The sequence below is a fragment of the Salvelinus namaycush genome, unplaced genomic scaffold (assembly GCF_016432855.1).
Source record: "Salvelinus namaycush isolate Seneca unplaced genomic scaffold, SaNama_1.0 Scaffold180, whole genome shotgun sequence".
Lineage (NCBI taxonomy): Eukaryota > Metazoa > Chordata > Actinopteri > Salmoniformes > Salmonidae > Salvelinus > Salvelinus namaycush.
This window is the reverse complement of record NW_024058564.1, coordinates 98,831-115,209: the sequence shown is the minus strand read 5'-3', so window position 1 is coordinate 115,209 and position 16,379 is coordinate 98,831. Positions and strand designations below refer to the sequence as shown.

The following is a 16,379-nucleotide window of genomic DNA, read 5'->3' as shown; positions in this document are numbered from 1 at the left end:
CACCGTGCTTCTACACCTGCATTGCTTGCTGTTTGGGGTTTTAGGCTGGGTTTCTGTACAGCACTTTGAGATATCAGCTGATGTAAGAAGGGCTATATAAATACATTTGATTTGATGAGTTAAATAACTGTGTTATAAACAGCTTCTTCCTTTTTAGGGTCATTTCAAACGGTGCATGCATGTAATGTGTGTTTTGCTTGTGAGAGCCTTATTATATAACTATCATATTGTTATAAAGGGTCTTTATACTGACTTGACTGTCAGTTGGTCTTGATAGATCCAGCATTCTCCACTGTGATTTTGTCTGGTGGTTGATGATGCATTTAATGTGGTTAAAGTTACATAGGGCATAGAACTTAAGATGTATTAGAAAACCAAGATCACGAGTTTCATCTGAATACATATTTATTAGATAAATATTAGGATGTCACGTCATCTAACTACATACAGTTTTGCAAGACTAAAAATCACAATTCATTTTTTTCTGACCAGTTTAGAATATGAAATGACTGTACACAGAATGTACAAAACAAAAAAGACAACTGCCACTTGGTGTGCCAATCACTTCAGATTGTACCTTGGAAGTAATATTTTTTGCCTAATTGTGTAAAAACTGTAAATTTGCCAAAATTGTACAAACTGTAAATTTGGTATCAACAATCTTTAGGAACCACTCAAGGTTCCCACGTCCCGATTTATTCCTCAAAATTATCTTTATTATGTTGTTGTAGTAGCACCTTTATAAAGTACACAAGTAATAGAGAAATACACAGAAGTTTTACACAAAGGGAAACAAAGGTTTCTTTTTTTCTCCTTTTCCAACACCCCCATGTTTGAGAAGTAGATAAAGTATCTTACATGAATGAACACGTGGTTGGAGACAGAGGGCTGTACAGACTATCAAACACAGACTCCATTTCCCACAATTCAACAGTCTCTTCTGACAGGAGGATGCAAACTTTACAAATTCTAAATACACAATGCGCATCATTGCCCCGTGTGGCGAAAATGTCTACATTTCTGTAAGTTAATGTATCTCTATCTGTCATTTACACTATGTACATGCATCCATCAGAGACCCTCCAGCCCCTATTCCTGCATTTTAGTGACAGAATACAGAGGGCAGGGGATCACATCTCCCATTTTCTTTAAATGAAAATACATTGCACCCTCTAACTAACACACTCCACTTGTGTCCATTGACTGTACATCTACAGTTTGGTGTGGAGCCTGAACCTCGGACAAGGCGTATCGAGAGTAATGTTGATAGACCAGACTTCAGCATCATGTCGACACAGATCTACAGATAGACAGGGCAGGGGAGTTAAAATACCTCACTGTGGCAGTGCATTGTCTTCAACAAACAGACATAGACACAGACAGACAGACAGCCTAAAATATCGTAGGGTCAGTTGTGTTCAGGTGATTCAACCAGCGTTGGGGATCATTCTTAAGTCCTAAAAATATCCACCGATTGAGAAGTCTTCAATTTCATTTAGTAGCCTCCATGATCTGAAGTAAACCAAATTATGATTATTCTCACAGTCACTGAATAATTACAGAAAATAACTTAAAATAGGAGAACAATATCAAAAATGCTACGAGGATAGAATAATACGCATGATGATCTTGTGTTGTACAAAACAGGATTCACAAAAATAAAAAATAACTCACATTCAATTCCAGAGGGTATTACAATTTAGACTTGACTTAAACAAAAATGATAGAGGGTCAAGTCACTTTCCTCTACTTTTCCCCAATACATTAGCAAACATTTTTAAAGCATATATTGTCAGGATGGCAACCATTTTAAAGTATTGTCTTTATAAACCATTGTGGGATCATGTGTGATGTACTTCCTTTTGAACAAAAGTTGACAAAATACAGTTTAACAGTAACAAGACATAGGAAATGCAGTGCAACCACACATCTGTTCAGAACACTTTTTGATGGGCTCCCTAAGTGTATGGTTTTGATGTATTATTGAACCTTTATTTAACTAGGCAAGTCAGTTAAGAACAAATTCTTATTTACAATGACGGACTACCCCGGCCAAACCCTAACCCGGAAGATGCTGGGCCTAATTGTGAGCCGCCCTATGATACTCCAAATCACGACCGGTTGTGATACACCCTGGAATCTAACCAGGGTCTGTAGTGACGCCTCTAGCACTGAGATGCAGTGCCTTAGACCATATTATTCTTACATTATAGTAGATGTCCAAGCTAACTCCTTCTACAAACTGTAGGATAACTTTGGTGATGCATCACGCATGGCCATTTCCCAATGAACAGTAGAAATGAAACAAACATGAAAAGAAAAAAGCTGGACAATACATTACCATTAGCCAAAATCATTCCTTTGCAAGAAAATGTAAAATAAAATCATGATAAAAAAATGCAATGGCTAGAATGTTTCTGGCTAATCTAGAACAGAGACCATTGGCACACATGCACTTCTTAACACCACACAGTATGGTTACAGGAGCAATTGCAGGCCTGTAGAACAGAGGAAGACTCACGGTAAAGAGGGATCTGGCTCTATTAGAATGGCTGACTATCTTTTGCAACACTAGCTGTGTCTCTATGATAGACTAAACAGGGACGGACTCTTTACTTCTCTTTTTCTATCACTCTCATCCTCACTCTTTCTCTTGCACATACACACACACACACACACACACACACTTCTCCATCATTCTAAGCCAAAACAAATGTTTTTGTAAAACTTATTTTTGCATAGCCCACTGTCCGATATGGCATTGTACTGTAACACCAGGGAAGAGAAACTTGAACAACATTGGAGGGGGGCGATAGACAGACTGAATAGAGTTAACAGTGCTGATTCTTATGTAGACTGGGTGGGCTAGCTAGCTAGCTAGGTTAGGATCCTCATCCACAGGCCTTGGTCTCTCCTCCCAGTGCTCTGCCTGCCATGTGGTGTGGTGTGACCCACTGTCGGTTGTGCTTCAGTTAGACTGGATGGTACGTACCCAGTGATGACGGACGTCCCCTTGGAAATACACACTATGAGCTAAAGATCAGAGGTTATAAGAACACACTGTAGGTCAAAGGTCAGGGGTTAAAGGCTGTGGTCTCAGGGGGTCAGGGCTTGGAAGAACACATGTCAAAAGAGGATAGATATAAACACTGGCTAGGACAAGAAGATGACTTTTCTTCCCCATTCATGTATTTCTTTTCCTTTTTTTTGTATAAGGGGGAAATAAGGACGATACAAAATGCTACAACACTTTCCCCTAAAAGCTCACACAGAGAGTTCAGCCTGTGTGACATCATACACATAGAACGTGATTATTAGCTGCACAGTTTAAGTTGGAAAAGACAAAATATCACTGAAGGGGTAGACAACCGACATGGCCGTCGATGTTGTCGGCCGGAGGAGCTCCGCAGCGGAGCAGTGTAAAGAGTCTTTACACTAGGAAGAGTGTGTGTGAGGAAGAGGAAGTGAGGTCATGAGTGCATTTCCTGTTTCCTAACTCTGTCACACACAGTGTCCACTCCCTGTCATCCTCATCATCACCTCATGTTTTGACAGATGACCTCAGCGTTGCTCCTATGCCACCTACACGTCTTTGTGTGTGTGTGTGTGTGTGTGTGGGTGACACTTGACGATGTCCCCACTACCAGTCCATATGAGGACGACGGTGTGTCTATGGACTCTATGGAGAGTCCAGCTGGTTGGACACACCCTGTGGTGTGTGTGTCTGTCTGTGGAGAAGGTTCGGGTTAGGCTCGAGTGAGGTGAAAGGTTAATTGTTCTCGAAGAGGGAGAGGAGGTCATCGTTGCTGTTGGAGGGGAGGTCTGGAGGATCCAGATAGGACAGGAGCTCGTCTGGGTTGGCCAGCTCTGGAAGCAGCTGTAGAGAGAGAGAGAGAGAGAGAGAAAGAGAGAGGGGGGGAGGGAAAGAGAGAGAGCGAGAGAGAAAGAGAGAGCGAGAGTGAGAGAGAGAGGGAGATGGAGCGAGAGAGGGAGATGGAGCGAGAGAGGGAGATGGAGCGAGAGAGGGAGATGGAGCGAGAGAGGGAGATGGAGCGAGAGAGGGAGATGGAGCGAGAGAGGGAGATGGAGCGAGAGAGGGAAAGATGGAGAAAGAGAAAGATATAAGGGAAGAGATACGCATTGTCATTAGACTTCTCACTTCTACCCAAAGAGTCTATTTAAACAACTAAAGGTATCAACATACTATAACAGTTGACTTTTCCCATCAAACCATAGTTAGGCAATGAGAGAAGGGTTCTTGCTATCCAGAATCCTTGGGACGTCCCAACTCTGACCTTACCCCATTGAAGTTGAAATGTAAAATGGTTATGTGTAAGGGTTAAGAATAGGGTTAAGGTTAGGTAAGGGTTATGGTTAGGATTTAGGGAACGGCCGTCCCAAGGATCCCGGGTTGCACTAACAATGAGATAAGGTTTAGCAGACGATGCTAACGCTACTTCAATGATGTTCGCATCCGTAAGCACGATGTCACAATGATGTCACACTTACATCTAGGGAGGGCTCAGGCATGTCACCACTAATTTGACCTTCGATGCCCGAGGACGAGTGGTTAAAGTTCAAATCGCCATGCGGGCGGCTGTTCTGGCCTTGCTGCTGTTGGAGAGTTGGGGCCTGCTGGCGAGGAGGCTGCAACGATTGGCTGCTGTGATGTAACGACTGCCCTGCTTGGCTGCCACCGTGATGTAACGCCTGGCTGTTGGGGTGAGGAGGCACGTGTGCACTCTGCTGTTGCATGGAATTATGGTGCTGATCAGTGGTGGAAGGATGAGACATCTGAGGAGAGAGAGAGATAGGGAGGGAGAGATAGGGAAGGAGGGATGGAGAGAAAGAGGGAGACAGAGAAAGGAGTGTGGTTTAAAGTAAGCTCGGAGCTGACATGCAGAGGGTGACATGGCTGTGCACAATGCCAATGCTGACGTGATCCAGATCAGTGCTTTTCTTTGACAGGTCTTACAAACATTACAACAACCTATACGAGATGATTTACAACAGTGTGCATTACTGTATTACTATTCCTTTCATACAACACTTTTTGTACCCTGCACCTGGGAAATGTTTGGATGTGGGTATTTTACTTTTTCTATGAGGATTTTCAACAACTCTGGTGTGAGCCCTGGTGGTTGGTGGGAGGTGTAGGGGACTTACGGGGTCGTTGATGCCGTGGCTGAGGGGCTTGTCCTGGGATAGGAGAACCACAGGAACGTCTGGGAGGTGGGACAGCTGAGGGGGGTGGATAAAGTCACTCATGGGGGATCCTCCTCCCCCTCTCAGTCCACCACCTCCTCCTCCTCCCCCGCCTGAGGGGTTACCGTGGGGGAAGTCAAAGTTCCCGTGGCCGTGGTAATTGTTGCCTAGCAGCACAGAAAAACACAAGTAAGGGGAGAGATGTCTTAAGTTGTTTTACCTACCTTAGTATGAATGTAGTTGCTCTGGATAAGAGTGTCTACTAAATAACAAACATTTAAAATGTAAATGCATTATCTGAATTCTGAAAATGGTCTTTACCTGGGCCTCTGGGGCCACCGTACTCCCCTGGGTTTCCCCCGGTGCCGCCTCCCCCGTGCTGAGCAGGGCCTGATGGGTAATGGGAGGGGCCAGGGCCCAGCTGGGCAATCATCTCCATGACGTTGGGCATGGTCATCTGGGAGGGGCTCATTGTCTTTAAGCGTTTGGCCAGCGGTCCATCAGGGTCTTCTTTAATATGGAGGTCAGACTTGATGGGCACCGGCCGCCAGCTACACGTTGGGTCAATGGTCACCTCCTCAAACTCCGAACTACGGGAAGAGGAAGGGGACATTTTTATACAGTCCGATATTACGGAGGAAGTGGGAAAAGTCCAGTATGGTAGTAATATTGGGAATAGTGGAAAATAACATTTAAGCACTGCAGGTTGAAGAAGGGAATATTTATGGTCCTAGACACTATAGAAATACTAGTGGGAATACTGGAAAAGAACATGAAGCACTGAAGGTTAAAAATAATAACTATTATTAGTAATAAGGAAGAATAATACATACTTCTGGATGGCATTGAGGATTCCCCACATGTACTGGTCCACCTCTAAACCCTCTAACAATGCAGTTTTACTGTGATGAGAAAGAGGGAGGGAGGAAGGGGAGCGAGAGAGAGGAGTGGAGGAAGGAGAGGAAGGAGAGGGGAGGGGGAGAAAGGAGAGAGGAAGGAGGGAGAGGGGAGAGAGAGGGAGGGAGAGTAGAAGAGAGAGAGAGATGGAGGGGGAGAGAGAAATGGAGGGGGAGAGAGAAATGGAGGGGGAGAGAGAGATGAAGGGGGAGAGAGAGATGAAGGGGGAGAGAGAGATGGAGGGGGAGAGAGAGATGGAGGGGGAGAGAGAGAGATGGAGGGGGAGAGAGATTGAGGGGGAGAGAGAGAGAGATGGAGGGGGAGAGAGATGGAGGGGGGGAGAGATGGAGGGGGGGGGGATGGAGGGGGGGGAGAGAGATGGACGGGGAGGGGGGGGAGAGATGGACGGGGAGAGAGGGAGAGAGATGGAGGGGGAGGGAGGGAGAGAGATGGAAGGGGGAGAGAGATAGAAGAGGGAGAGAGATGGAGGGGAGGATAGATGATGGGGGAGAGGATAGATGATGGGGGAGAGAGATGGAGGGGGAGAGAGATGGGGGGGCGAGATGGAGGGGGGACAAGAGAGAGAGGAGGGGGAGGGAGAGAGATGGAGGGGGGGCAAGAGAGAGCGAGAGAAAGAGAGAGAGAGGCATTATTTTAACTCATTCAAAGAGGGGACATAACTTTATTGACAAAACATAGTTTGGAAATGGTCACCACATACTTGCACACAGGACACCTCCACGTTCCCCTCTCACAGTTCAGCTGCAGATACCACTCCAGATCAAAACACTGGAAGACAAATACACTCAGAATCATGTATTTCCTAAACAGGGGAATATTGTATGATCTGTCAGGTGTATTGCTTCAAGACCAGGTTAGCCCACTGAGCTAAAGCCTAAGCATTAGCTCTGGGAGCTAACATGAGTCTTCAGGTCTCAGGCAAGTTTACTCATCACATTAGCATAGTTCACCGAACAACTTGTGCTATAAGGACCTAGCATTTTTCCTGGTCTAGGCACATAGTCAGCGGAAACCCGTGTCCCTTGTATAATATACTCCATTTACATGTTAGTCATTTAGCAGATGCTCTTATCCAGAGAGACTTACAGTTAGGGTTAAGTGCCTTGCTCAAGGGCACATTGACAGATTGTTCACTTAGACGGCTTGGGGGTTCAAACCAGCAACCTTTCGTTTACTGTCCCAACGCTCTTAACCGCTAGGCTACCTGCCGCCCTATAAGATAGGTAATGTATGTATAAAAAACATACCCTTTCCTGCCATCCTACCTGTACGTGTTTGCAGTCATGCCCCCTGGCGGGCAGCTGGATGCGCCTGAAGGTGATTGGACATTTGAGGGAGACTTTGATGGCGGTCTGCTCAACGCCGTCCTCCCCGTTTAGACTGGTGTTACCCGACGAGGCCACTACGCTGCTGAAGTTTCTCTTAACTGGAGGGGGAGGGAGGGGTGGAAGAAGGGAGGGAGGGGGGGAAAGGAATGCGAGAGAGGGGGTGGAGGGGGGAAGGAGAGAGAGCGATTAGAGTTAGGTAGAGACTTACATGTACATATTACCTCAATTACCTCGACTAACCGGTACCCCCGCACATTGACTCTGTACTGGTACCCCCTGTATATAGTCTCGCTATAGATATTTTTACTGCTGCTCTTTAACTACTTGTTCCTTTTACTTCTTATTCTTATTCGTATTTTTTTAAACTGCAATGTTGGTTAGGGGCTTGTAAGTAAGCATTTCACTGTAAGGTCTACACCTGTTGTATTCGGCGCATGTGACTAATTCCATTTGATTTGACTGATTTGACTGAAGATTGATGTAAAGGTAGTATATTATAGTAGTAGTATAGTACAGTATAGTATAGTAGTAGTATAGTACAGTATAGTAATGGTAACATGCTCTTGGTGATGCAGTGTTCTGCAGGCGGGAGTCAGAGTTACAGTTAAACAGGGTAAATGCCGTACTACAACAGCAGTATAGCAATAGTAACATACTCTTGGTGATGCAGTGTTCTGCAGGCAGGAGTCTCTTCTTCAGGAGCCCTTGCAGGACGGAGCGGACTGAAGGCCTGTGGACCAGCTGCAGCACAAACAGGTGCGACTGCACATAGAGAAAATACATGAAGACATAGAGACCTAAATAAAGAGTGGGTTATGAACAGTGAATTCTCTACAGACAGCAGTAGTTCTACTAGAGTGTGTTAGCTTCTACACCTTCACAGCATCGCAATGTTGACCGGCCATATAACAGAAAATCAACTAAATAACCACTGAATAACCCCTGCCAAGTTTATATGCAACAGGGGTAGTTACAAAGAGTTTAAAACATCAAGCCACATGTTATTTAACATTACCCTTGTATCCTTTGTTCTGCATGTTCTTATGGATGGTGTACTCACACAGCAGCAGGCAGTGACGGTGATCTGGATGGTGTTTCTGCCGGGCTGGCACACTTGCTTCAGGTGCAAGGGTTTATGGGACGTCTTGTTGTCGCCTCGCTCGATGGTCAGGGGCGTGGCGTTGACACTGACCTGGAAGGAAGAAGGACAGTTTGTGTGTGTGTACACGTGTGACCATGTGTGTGCATGAGTATGTGCGTGTGTTTCTGAATGAATGAGAGTGTGTGTGTGTGTGTGTGTGCTGACCTGGACGGAGGCAGGCCAGTTGGTGTTCATCTGTCGGTCCTCGTGGTGGTAACACTTGAACTGCAGCTCCAGGTCTGACCTAGTGGGGTCAAAGAGCAAAGGGCAGAGGTCAATATAGCCAAATACAAAATAGTTTTTCCGAATTCACACCTCATGGACACCCAGCCAGGACTGCACAGTTTTGTTCCAGCCCAGCACTAGCACACCTGATTCACCCTGGTCAAGGGTTGGTAATAAGCTTAGTTGAACGTTCCGTAGCCCTTTCCTGCAGTCAATGACCCAAAGCTCCCTCTTTGTTATTCATATTTTTCACAATGTCATAATTCATAAATAAAATAAACATTTAAACAGCCAAAATCCAGTGTTTCTATGTCAAACGGTTTAGTTATATTTCAGTCTTCTGTGATGTATATAAAGTGTAATATTGGGATGCAAATTAAAAATGGAATACATTTCAACTCTATAACTGACATGGTACAGGTGACTTCTTTTTTTAAGCCCATAACCTCGTGTGTGAGGTGTATACTTTAGTTTCAAAGTAGATTTGATTAAGACTATCAAGGACCACACTGTGTGATCCTGGTCTAGCCCACTGCAGTAAAAGGTTACATTCTCAGGACTGCAATTGGTCAATATTGTCCAGGGAATGTTAACATCATGGTTGCCATGGATAGGCCATTCTATTAGAGGAAGAACATTTGTAGAGGTACAGAAAAAGAATAAGACTCGAGTCTCAACTCCATGGATGGTCGAATGTGTGTGTGTCTGTCTCTCCATATCTCACCTCCACATGAGGGTCTGATGTACCGACGGTCGCAGGTGGTAGACGTGATTACTGACGGCGAGGTTGTGTTCCAACCGGAAAGGTTCCAATACCACACCGTCCCGGACCGGGAAGGTCAACCGCAGCTCCTCGTTGGGATTGGCTGATTGGAGCGGAGAGACAGGACAGGAAGATAGGACGTCAGCTTTCCGTTTAAATGTATCTGTGGTATCTGTGGTAGTGGGGTTAGAGTTGTATACTGGTTGATTAACAGTCACACATACAGTAGACAGTGGCTGGGGCACCAGGATGTCACTGGGTGGTATTACCCTGACTAACACATGGCTGTACATTCCTATGGTAAGATGCTATAGGAGTCAACAACAGCCATGTATCAGGGCAGCATGTAGTAGTGATCGGGGTTGGGCTCAATTCCATTTCATTCCCAGTCAATTCAGAAAGTAAACCAAATTCCAATTCCAAATGTTCCCAATTAAAAAGCGTTGAAGAGAATTGGAAATGTAGTTTCATTGTACTTCCTGAATTGAAAAGGAATTGAGCCTAACCCTGGTGATGTAGTGGACGAGTCGTGTCTCAGTGGCTTTGTACTGTATCTCATGAAATGGAAATAGAAACATCAATGTTCTGCTAATACTTGTTGGACAGGCTGTGTTGTATTTTCAGCCACAGGTATCTAAAGAGCTACTGATAGCATGGAATAGCTCTGCTGTGTGTGTGTCTGTGTGTGTGTCTGTGTGTGTGTGTGTGGTGTGTGTGTGGTGTGTGTGTGTGTGGTGTGTGTGGTGTGTGTGGTGTGTGTGTGTGTGTGTGGTGTGTGTGGTGTGTGTGTGTGTGTGTGTGTGCATAATTACATACTGTACAGTCACACACACTATATATACAAAAGTATGTGGACACCCCTTCAAATGAGTGGATTTGGCTACTTCAGCCACACCGTTGCTGACAGGTGTATAAAATCAAGCAAACAGCCATGCAATCTCCATAGACAAACATTGGCAGTAGAATGGCCCGTACTGAAGAGCTCAGTGACTTTCAACATGGCACCGTCATAGGATGCCACCTTTCCAACAAATCAAATTTAATCAAATCAAATTTTTTGTCAAATGCGCTGAATACAACAGGTAGACCTTACCGTGAATTGCTTACTTACAAGACCTTAACCAACAATGCAGTTCAAGAAATAGAGTTAAGAATATATTTACTAAATAAACTAAAGTATAAAATAACTAAAAAGTAACACAATAAAATAACAAGGCTATATACAGGGGGTACCAGTACCAAGTCATGTAGGTAGGGGTAAAGTGACTATGCATGGATAATAACAGGAGGGGGGGCGGTGTCAATGTAAATAGTCCAGGTGGCCATTTGATTAATTGTTCAGCAGTCTTATGGCTTGGGGGTAGAAGCTGTTATGGAGCCTTTTGGACCTAGACTTGGCGCTCCGGTACCACTTGCCGTGCGGTAGCAGAGAGAACAGTCTATGACTTGGGTGATTGGAGTCTGACCATTTTTGGGGCCTTCCTCTGACACCGCCTAGAATATAGGTCCTGAGTGGCAGGAAGCTTGGCCCCACTGTTGTACTGGGCCGTACACACCGCCCTCTGCAGCGCCTTATGGTCAGATGCCAAGCTGTTGCCATACCAGGCAGTGATGCAACTGGTCAGGATGCTCTCAATGGTGCAGCTGTAGAACTTTTTGAGGATCTGGGGACCCAAGCCAAATCTTTTCAGTCTCCTGAGGGGGAAAAGGTGTTGTCGTGCCCTCTTCACGACTGTCTTGGTGTGTTTGGATCATGATAGTTTAATGGTGATGTGGACACCAAGGAACTTGAAACTCTCGACCTGCTCCACTACAGCCCTGCAGATGTGAATGGGGGCGTGTTCGGTCCTCCTTTCCGTGTAGTCCATGATCAGCTCCTTTCTCTTGCTCACGTTGAGGGAGCGGTTGTTGTCAGTTGGTCAAATTTCTGCCCTGCCAGAGCTGCCCCGGTCCACTGTAAGTGCTTTTATTATGAAGTGGAAACGTCTAGGAGCAACAACGGCTCAGCCGCGAAGTGGTAGGCCACACAAGCTCACAAAACAGGACCGCCGAGTGCTGAAATGCGTAGCGCATAACAATTGTCTGTTTTTATGGTTGCAACACTCACTACCGAGTTCCAAACTGCCTCTGGAAGCAACGTCAGCACAACAAATGTCCGTCAGGAACTTTATGAAATGGGTCATCGCCGCCATTGGACTCTGGAGCAGTGGAAACGCATTCTCTGGAGTGATGAATCACGCTTCACCATCTGGCAGTCCGACGGACGAATATGGATTTGGTGGATTCCAGGAGAACGCTACCTTCCCCAATGCATAGTGCTAACTGTAAAGTTTGGTGGAAGAGGAATAATGGTCTGCGGTTGTTGTCATGGTTCGGGATAGGCCCCTCAGTTCCAGTGAAGGGAAATCTTAATGCTACAGCATACTATGACATTCTAGATGATTCTGTTCTTCCAAATTTGTGGCAACAGTTTGGGGAAGGCCCTTTCCTGTTTCAGCATAACAATGCCTCCGTGCACAAAGAGAGGTCCATACAGAAATGCTTTGTTGAGATCGGTGTGGAAGAACTTGGCTGGCCTGCACAGAGCCCTGACCCCAACCCCAGCGAACACCTTTGGGATGAATTGGAACGCGGACTGCAAGCCAGGCCTAATTGCCCAACATCAGTGCTGGACCTGACTATTGCTCTTGTGGCTGAATGGAAGCAAGTCCCCGCAGCAATGTTCCATAATCTAGTGAAAAGCCTTCCCAGAAGAGTGGAGGCTGTTATAGCAGTAAAGGGGGAATGAGATGTTCAACGAGCAGGTGTCCACGTACTTTTGGTCATGTAGTGTACATTCATTAATTCCTGTGTTTGTGTGTGGATGCTCCAGTGTAATTACTCACTGGGAGGTGGAAGCGCTGTCATATTTGGTTTCATGTCTGGCGGGAACGGCGGCTTGACATCCGGGTTGGGCGAGAGGTACGGAGGCATACTGCTTCCGGGGGTCATGGGAGGTGTGGGATTACCAGGCACCGGGGAGTGGGGGTAGTTACCTGGCCTGGGGGCCTGCAGAGAGTGGGGAGGAGGGAGGGGGAAGGGGACAGAGGAAAGGAGAGGGAGAGGAAGGGAGGGTGAAAGAGAGAGGAGGAAGAGTGATACGTGTTATTAAAAAAACATGAGAGAGAGAATTCAAATAACTCTGTTGGAAGTTCCATTTGCTTAGACAAAGATTAACAAAGGAGAGAGCACATACCCCGTTGCCTTGACTATATGAGTATACACCACCAGAGAAGTTGCTGTTCTGACCATTGAATGGCTCTTGCTGTGAATGAAACAGACATCAATGATTAAATGTACAACTGCACAATGGGAAAAGGAGCAAATGATCAAATGGTTAGGTTAATGTGAGGCAAGTTTCTAGAGCTTACAGGTAGAGAGGGAGTGTTACTGTGAGGGAGGTCTAGAGCTTACAGGTAGAGAGGGAGTGTTACTGTGAGGGAGGTCTAGAGCTTACAGGTAGAGAGGGAGTGTTACTGTGAGGGAGGTCTAGAGCTTACAGGTAGAGAGGGAGTGTTACTGTGAGGGAGGTCTAGAGCTTACAGGTAGAGAGGGAGTGTTACTGTGAGGGAGGTCTAGAGCTTACAGGTAGAGAGGGAGTGTTACTGTGAGGTAGGTCTTACAGGTAGATAGGGAGTGTTACTGTGAGGGAGGTCTTACAGGTAGATAGGGAGTGTTACTGTGAGGGAGGTCTTACAGGTAGATAGGGAGTGCTACTGCGAAGGAGGTCTTACAGGTAGAGAGGGAGTGTTACTGTGAGGGAGGTCTAGAGCTTACAGGTAGATAGGGAGTGTTACTGTGAAGGAGGTCTTACAGGTAGATAGGGAGTGATACTGTGAGGGAGGTCTTACAGGTAGAGAGGGACTGTTACTGTGAGGGAGGTCTTACAGGTAGAGAGGGAGTGTTACTGTGAGAGAGGTCTTACAGGTAGAGAGGGAGTGTTACTGTGAGGGACGTCTTACAGGTAGATAGGGAGTGTTACTGTGAAGGAGGTCTTACAGGTAGAGAGGGAGTGTTACTGTGAGGGAGGTCTTACAGGGTGATAGGGAGTGTTACTGTGAAGGAGGTCTTACAGGTAGATAGGGAGTGTTACTGTGAAGGAGGTCTTACAGGTAGATACGGAGTGTTACTGTGAGGGAGGTCTAGAGCTTACAGGTAGAGAGGGAGTGTTACTGTGAAAGAGGTCTTACAGGTAGATAGGGAGTGTTACTGTGAAAGAGGTCTTACAGGGTGATAGGGAGTGTTACTGTGAGGGAGGTCTTATAGGTAGATAGGGAGTGTTACTGTGAAGGAGGTCTTACAGGTAGATAGGGAGTGTTACTGTGAGGGAGGTCTTACAGGGTGATAGGGAGTGTTACTGTGAGGGAGGTCTTATAGGTAGATAGGGAGTGTTACTGTGAAGGAGGTCTTACAGGTAGATAGGGAGTGTTACTGTGAGGGAGGTCTTACAGGGTGATAGGGAATGTTACTGTGAGGGAGGTCTTACAGGTAGATAGGGAGTGTTACTGTGAGGGAGGTCTTACAGGGTGATAGGGAGTGTTACTGTGAAGGAGGTCTTACAGGTAGATAGGGAGTGTTACTGTGAGGGAGGTCTTACAGGTAGATAGGGAGTGTTACTGTGAAGGATTTCTAACCTTATAGTACTGTCCCATGGGCATGCCTTGCGGGTGGTACTGGCCTGGCCCCTGCACCCCAGGCATCCTCTGGCCTGAGTAGTTCGGAGAGGGCATCGGCCTGCAGGGGTTAGAGGTGGGGTACTGACTCTGCTGGGGAGGGAACTGACCATTAGGACCATACTGCTGACCCCCGTAGTTTGGCTGTAAGGAAGAGAGAGCGAGAGAGGGGGGGGGGGGGGGGGGAGAATCAATCAATAACTTAATGAAAATAAAAAACTGTTTTAAGTGAGGAGGCATTGGTTTTAAAACAAAAATAAAGGAAATTGACCTACTGGAGAAAGGCATGCAAGGATGTACTATGATCATATTATACTGAAAGAGAAAATGCCCCCCCCCCCCCCCCCCCCCTCACACACACACACACACACACACACACACACACACACACACACACACACACACACACACACACACACACACACACACACAATCCAACTCACCTCTCCAGGATAGGGCCTCTTCATTCCCTGCATAGGCATGGCCTGTCTGGGGCCTCCAGGTCCTCCGTAGCCCTGCTGGGACATCCTCTGGCCGTGAGCCCCAAAAGGCCCCATGGCTGGGGCTCGAGTTTGGTTCATGCCCATGGGAGGCCCACCCATGCTGGGGTTGTTCATGGCCTGGCCCATGCTGCCTGGGTTCATGCCTCCAGGGGGCCCTCTGGGGCCGGGCTGGTTCATGAACTGGTTGTTGTAGGCCTGAGTTGGGCCCATCTGGAAGGAGGAACACATCTGGAAGGAGGAAGACAGGATGAAGAGACAGTTAGGTAGGAAGCTGCAGGTGTTATTAGTGTGTATGTAGTAATACCTGATTTGCTGCAGGCGCAAAACAGGACATTATAAGTAAATAACTGAAGTTGTTTCTAACTTTTAGTATTATGGTAATGGTGTGTGTAGTGTATGTGTGTGCCTGTTATGATAACAGTGTCTGTGTGTGTGTGTCCGTACCTGTCCATACTGGTTCATCTCTTTGTTCTGGGTCTCTTGCTGCATGGCTGCCACGGTAGCGGTTGCCGTGGCGGTTGCCGTAGCAGCGGCCGCAGCGACAGCGGCAGCAGCAGCGGCAGCGGCTGGTTGGGTGAAGTCGCCAGGCTGGCGGGAGTGTTGGGGCATGCCCATCCCCCCTGGGGGAGTGTTAGGACCACCTGGGTAACTAGATCATGGAAACAACATGAATTAGAGCTGTGTACTGCATGTGTGAAAAGGTAAGAAAAGCATAGAGAAGAACGATAAACAGAAGGTTAACATCACACATGTCTGTGCATGGCCTCTTACCTCCCGCTGTAGCCCCCTCCACTGGGATATCCCTGCCTGCCATACATCCCCTGCTGCATGTAGCCCTGGCCTCCCTTGGCCGGGAACTGCTGCTGCTGGCTGGAGAACTGGGGGGAGTTGAGGCCTGCCGGACCCCCAGACATACCCTGACCCATGGGGTTACCTCCTGGGTTCATATGGCTGGAGCTGTTGGCCAACACCTGGGGGAAGAAGGCATCCTTGATAAAGCTTTTTGGTTAGACACAGCAAACAGGGTTATGGCAACCCTTATCTTAGATATAGGCCTAGCTTGGGTGATACACACACAGCGAACCATATTTTGACCGACATCAGAATTCTGAATAAATGTGCCTGGGGGATTTGGGATTTAGGGTCTGTCTTCATCAGGTACCTCAATTACTTGACTGAAATACAAAGGTGTGTTGTGTGTCTAAACATCGTAGTGTGTAGTGTGTACTGAAGTTTGTGTATGTGTTGTGTCTCACCTGACTCTGTGACGTGTTGGTCACACCCCACACGGTGGTAACCACAGACAATGACCCTGGGGGCTGGTTGTTGTTCTGTTGCCATGGAACCGAGTCGTAGGTAAATGACCCATCACTACAGTCCAAATACAAACACACATATTAACCCATCACTGCAGAACACACAGACACACAGACACACAGACACACAGACACACAGACACACAGACACACAGACACACAGACACACAGACAGACAGACAGACAGACAGACAGACAGACAGACAGACAGGACAGGACAGGACAGGACATGACAGGACATGACAGGACATGACAGGACAGGACAGAC

At 46.8% G+C, this 16,379-nt stretch overlaps 1 protein-coding gene across 1 annotated transcript in view; it reads right to left on the bottom strand.

The window, feature by feature from the left end:
- Nucleotides 1–2,105: 2,105 nt before the first annotated feature.
- LOC120037656 (zinc finger MIZ domain-containing protein 1-like) overlaps nt 2,106–16,379 on the bottom strand; it is a 66,330-nt gene continuing 52,056 nt past the window's right edge. The window contains exons 6-23 of the mRNA XM_038983652.1: nt 16,052–16,166; nt 15,567–15,766; nt 15,240–15,444; nt 14,736–15,023; nt 14,254–14,436; nt 12,816–12,884; nt 12,466–12,628; nt 9,542–9,683; nt 8,758–8,836; nt 8,512–8,643; nt 8,108–8,213; nt 7,389–7,549; nt 6,824–6,891; nt 6,039–6,107; nt 5,527–5,795; nt 5,167–5,372; nt 4,510–4,794; nt 2,106–3,877 (exon numbers count right to left, since the gene is read on the bottom strand). Coding sequence (XP_038839580.1) covers nt 3,770–3,877; nt 4,510–4,794; nt 5,167–5,372; nt 5,527–5,795; nt 6,039–6,107; nt 6,824–6,891; nt 7,389–7,549; nt 8,108–8,213; nt 8,512–8,643; nt 8,758–8,836; nt 9,542–9,683; nt 12,466–12,628; nt 12,816–12,884; nt 14,254–14,436; nt 14,736–15,023; nt 15,240–15,444; nt 15,567–15,766; nt 16,052–16,166 — 2,848 coding nt within the window. The 3' untranslated portion in view covers nt 2,106–3,769. The remainder of the gene's footprint in view (nt 3,878–4,509; nt 4,795–5,166; nt 5,373–5,526; nt 5,796–6,038; nt 6,108–6,823; nt 6,892–7,388; nt 7,550–8,107; nt 8,214–8,511; nt 8,644–8,757; nt 8,837–9,541; nt 9,684–12,465; nt 12,629–12,815; nt 12,885–14,253; nt 14,437–14,735; nt 15,024–15,239; nt 15,445–15,566; nt 15,767–16,051; nt 16,167–16,379) is intronic.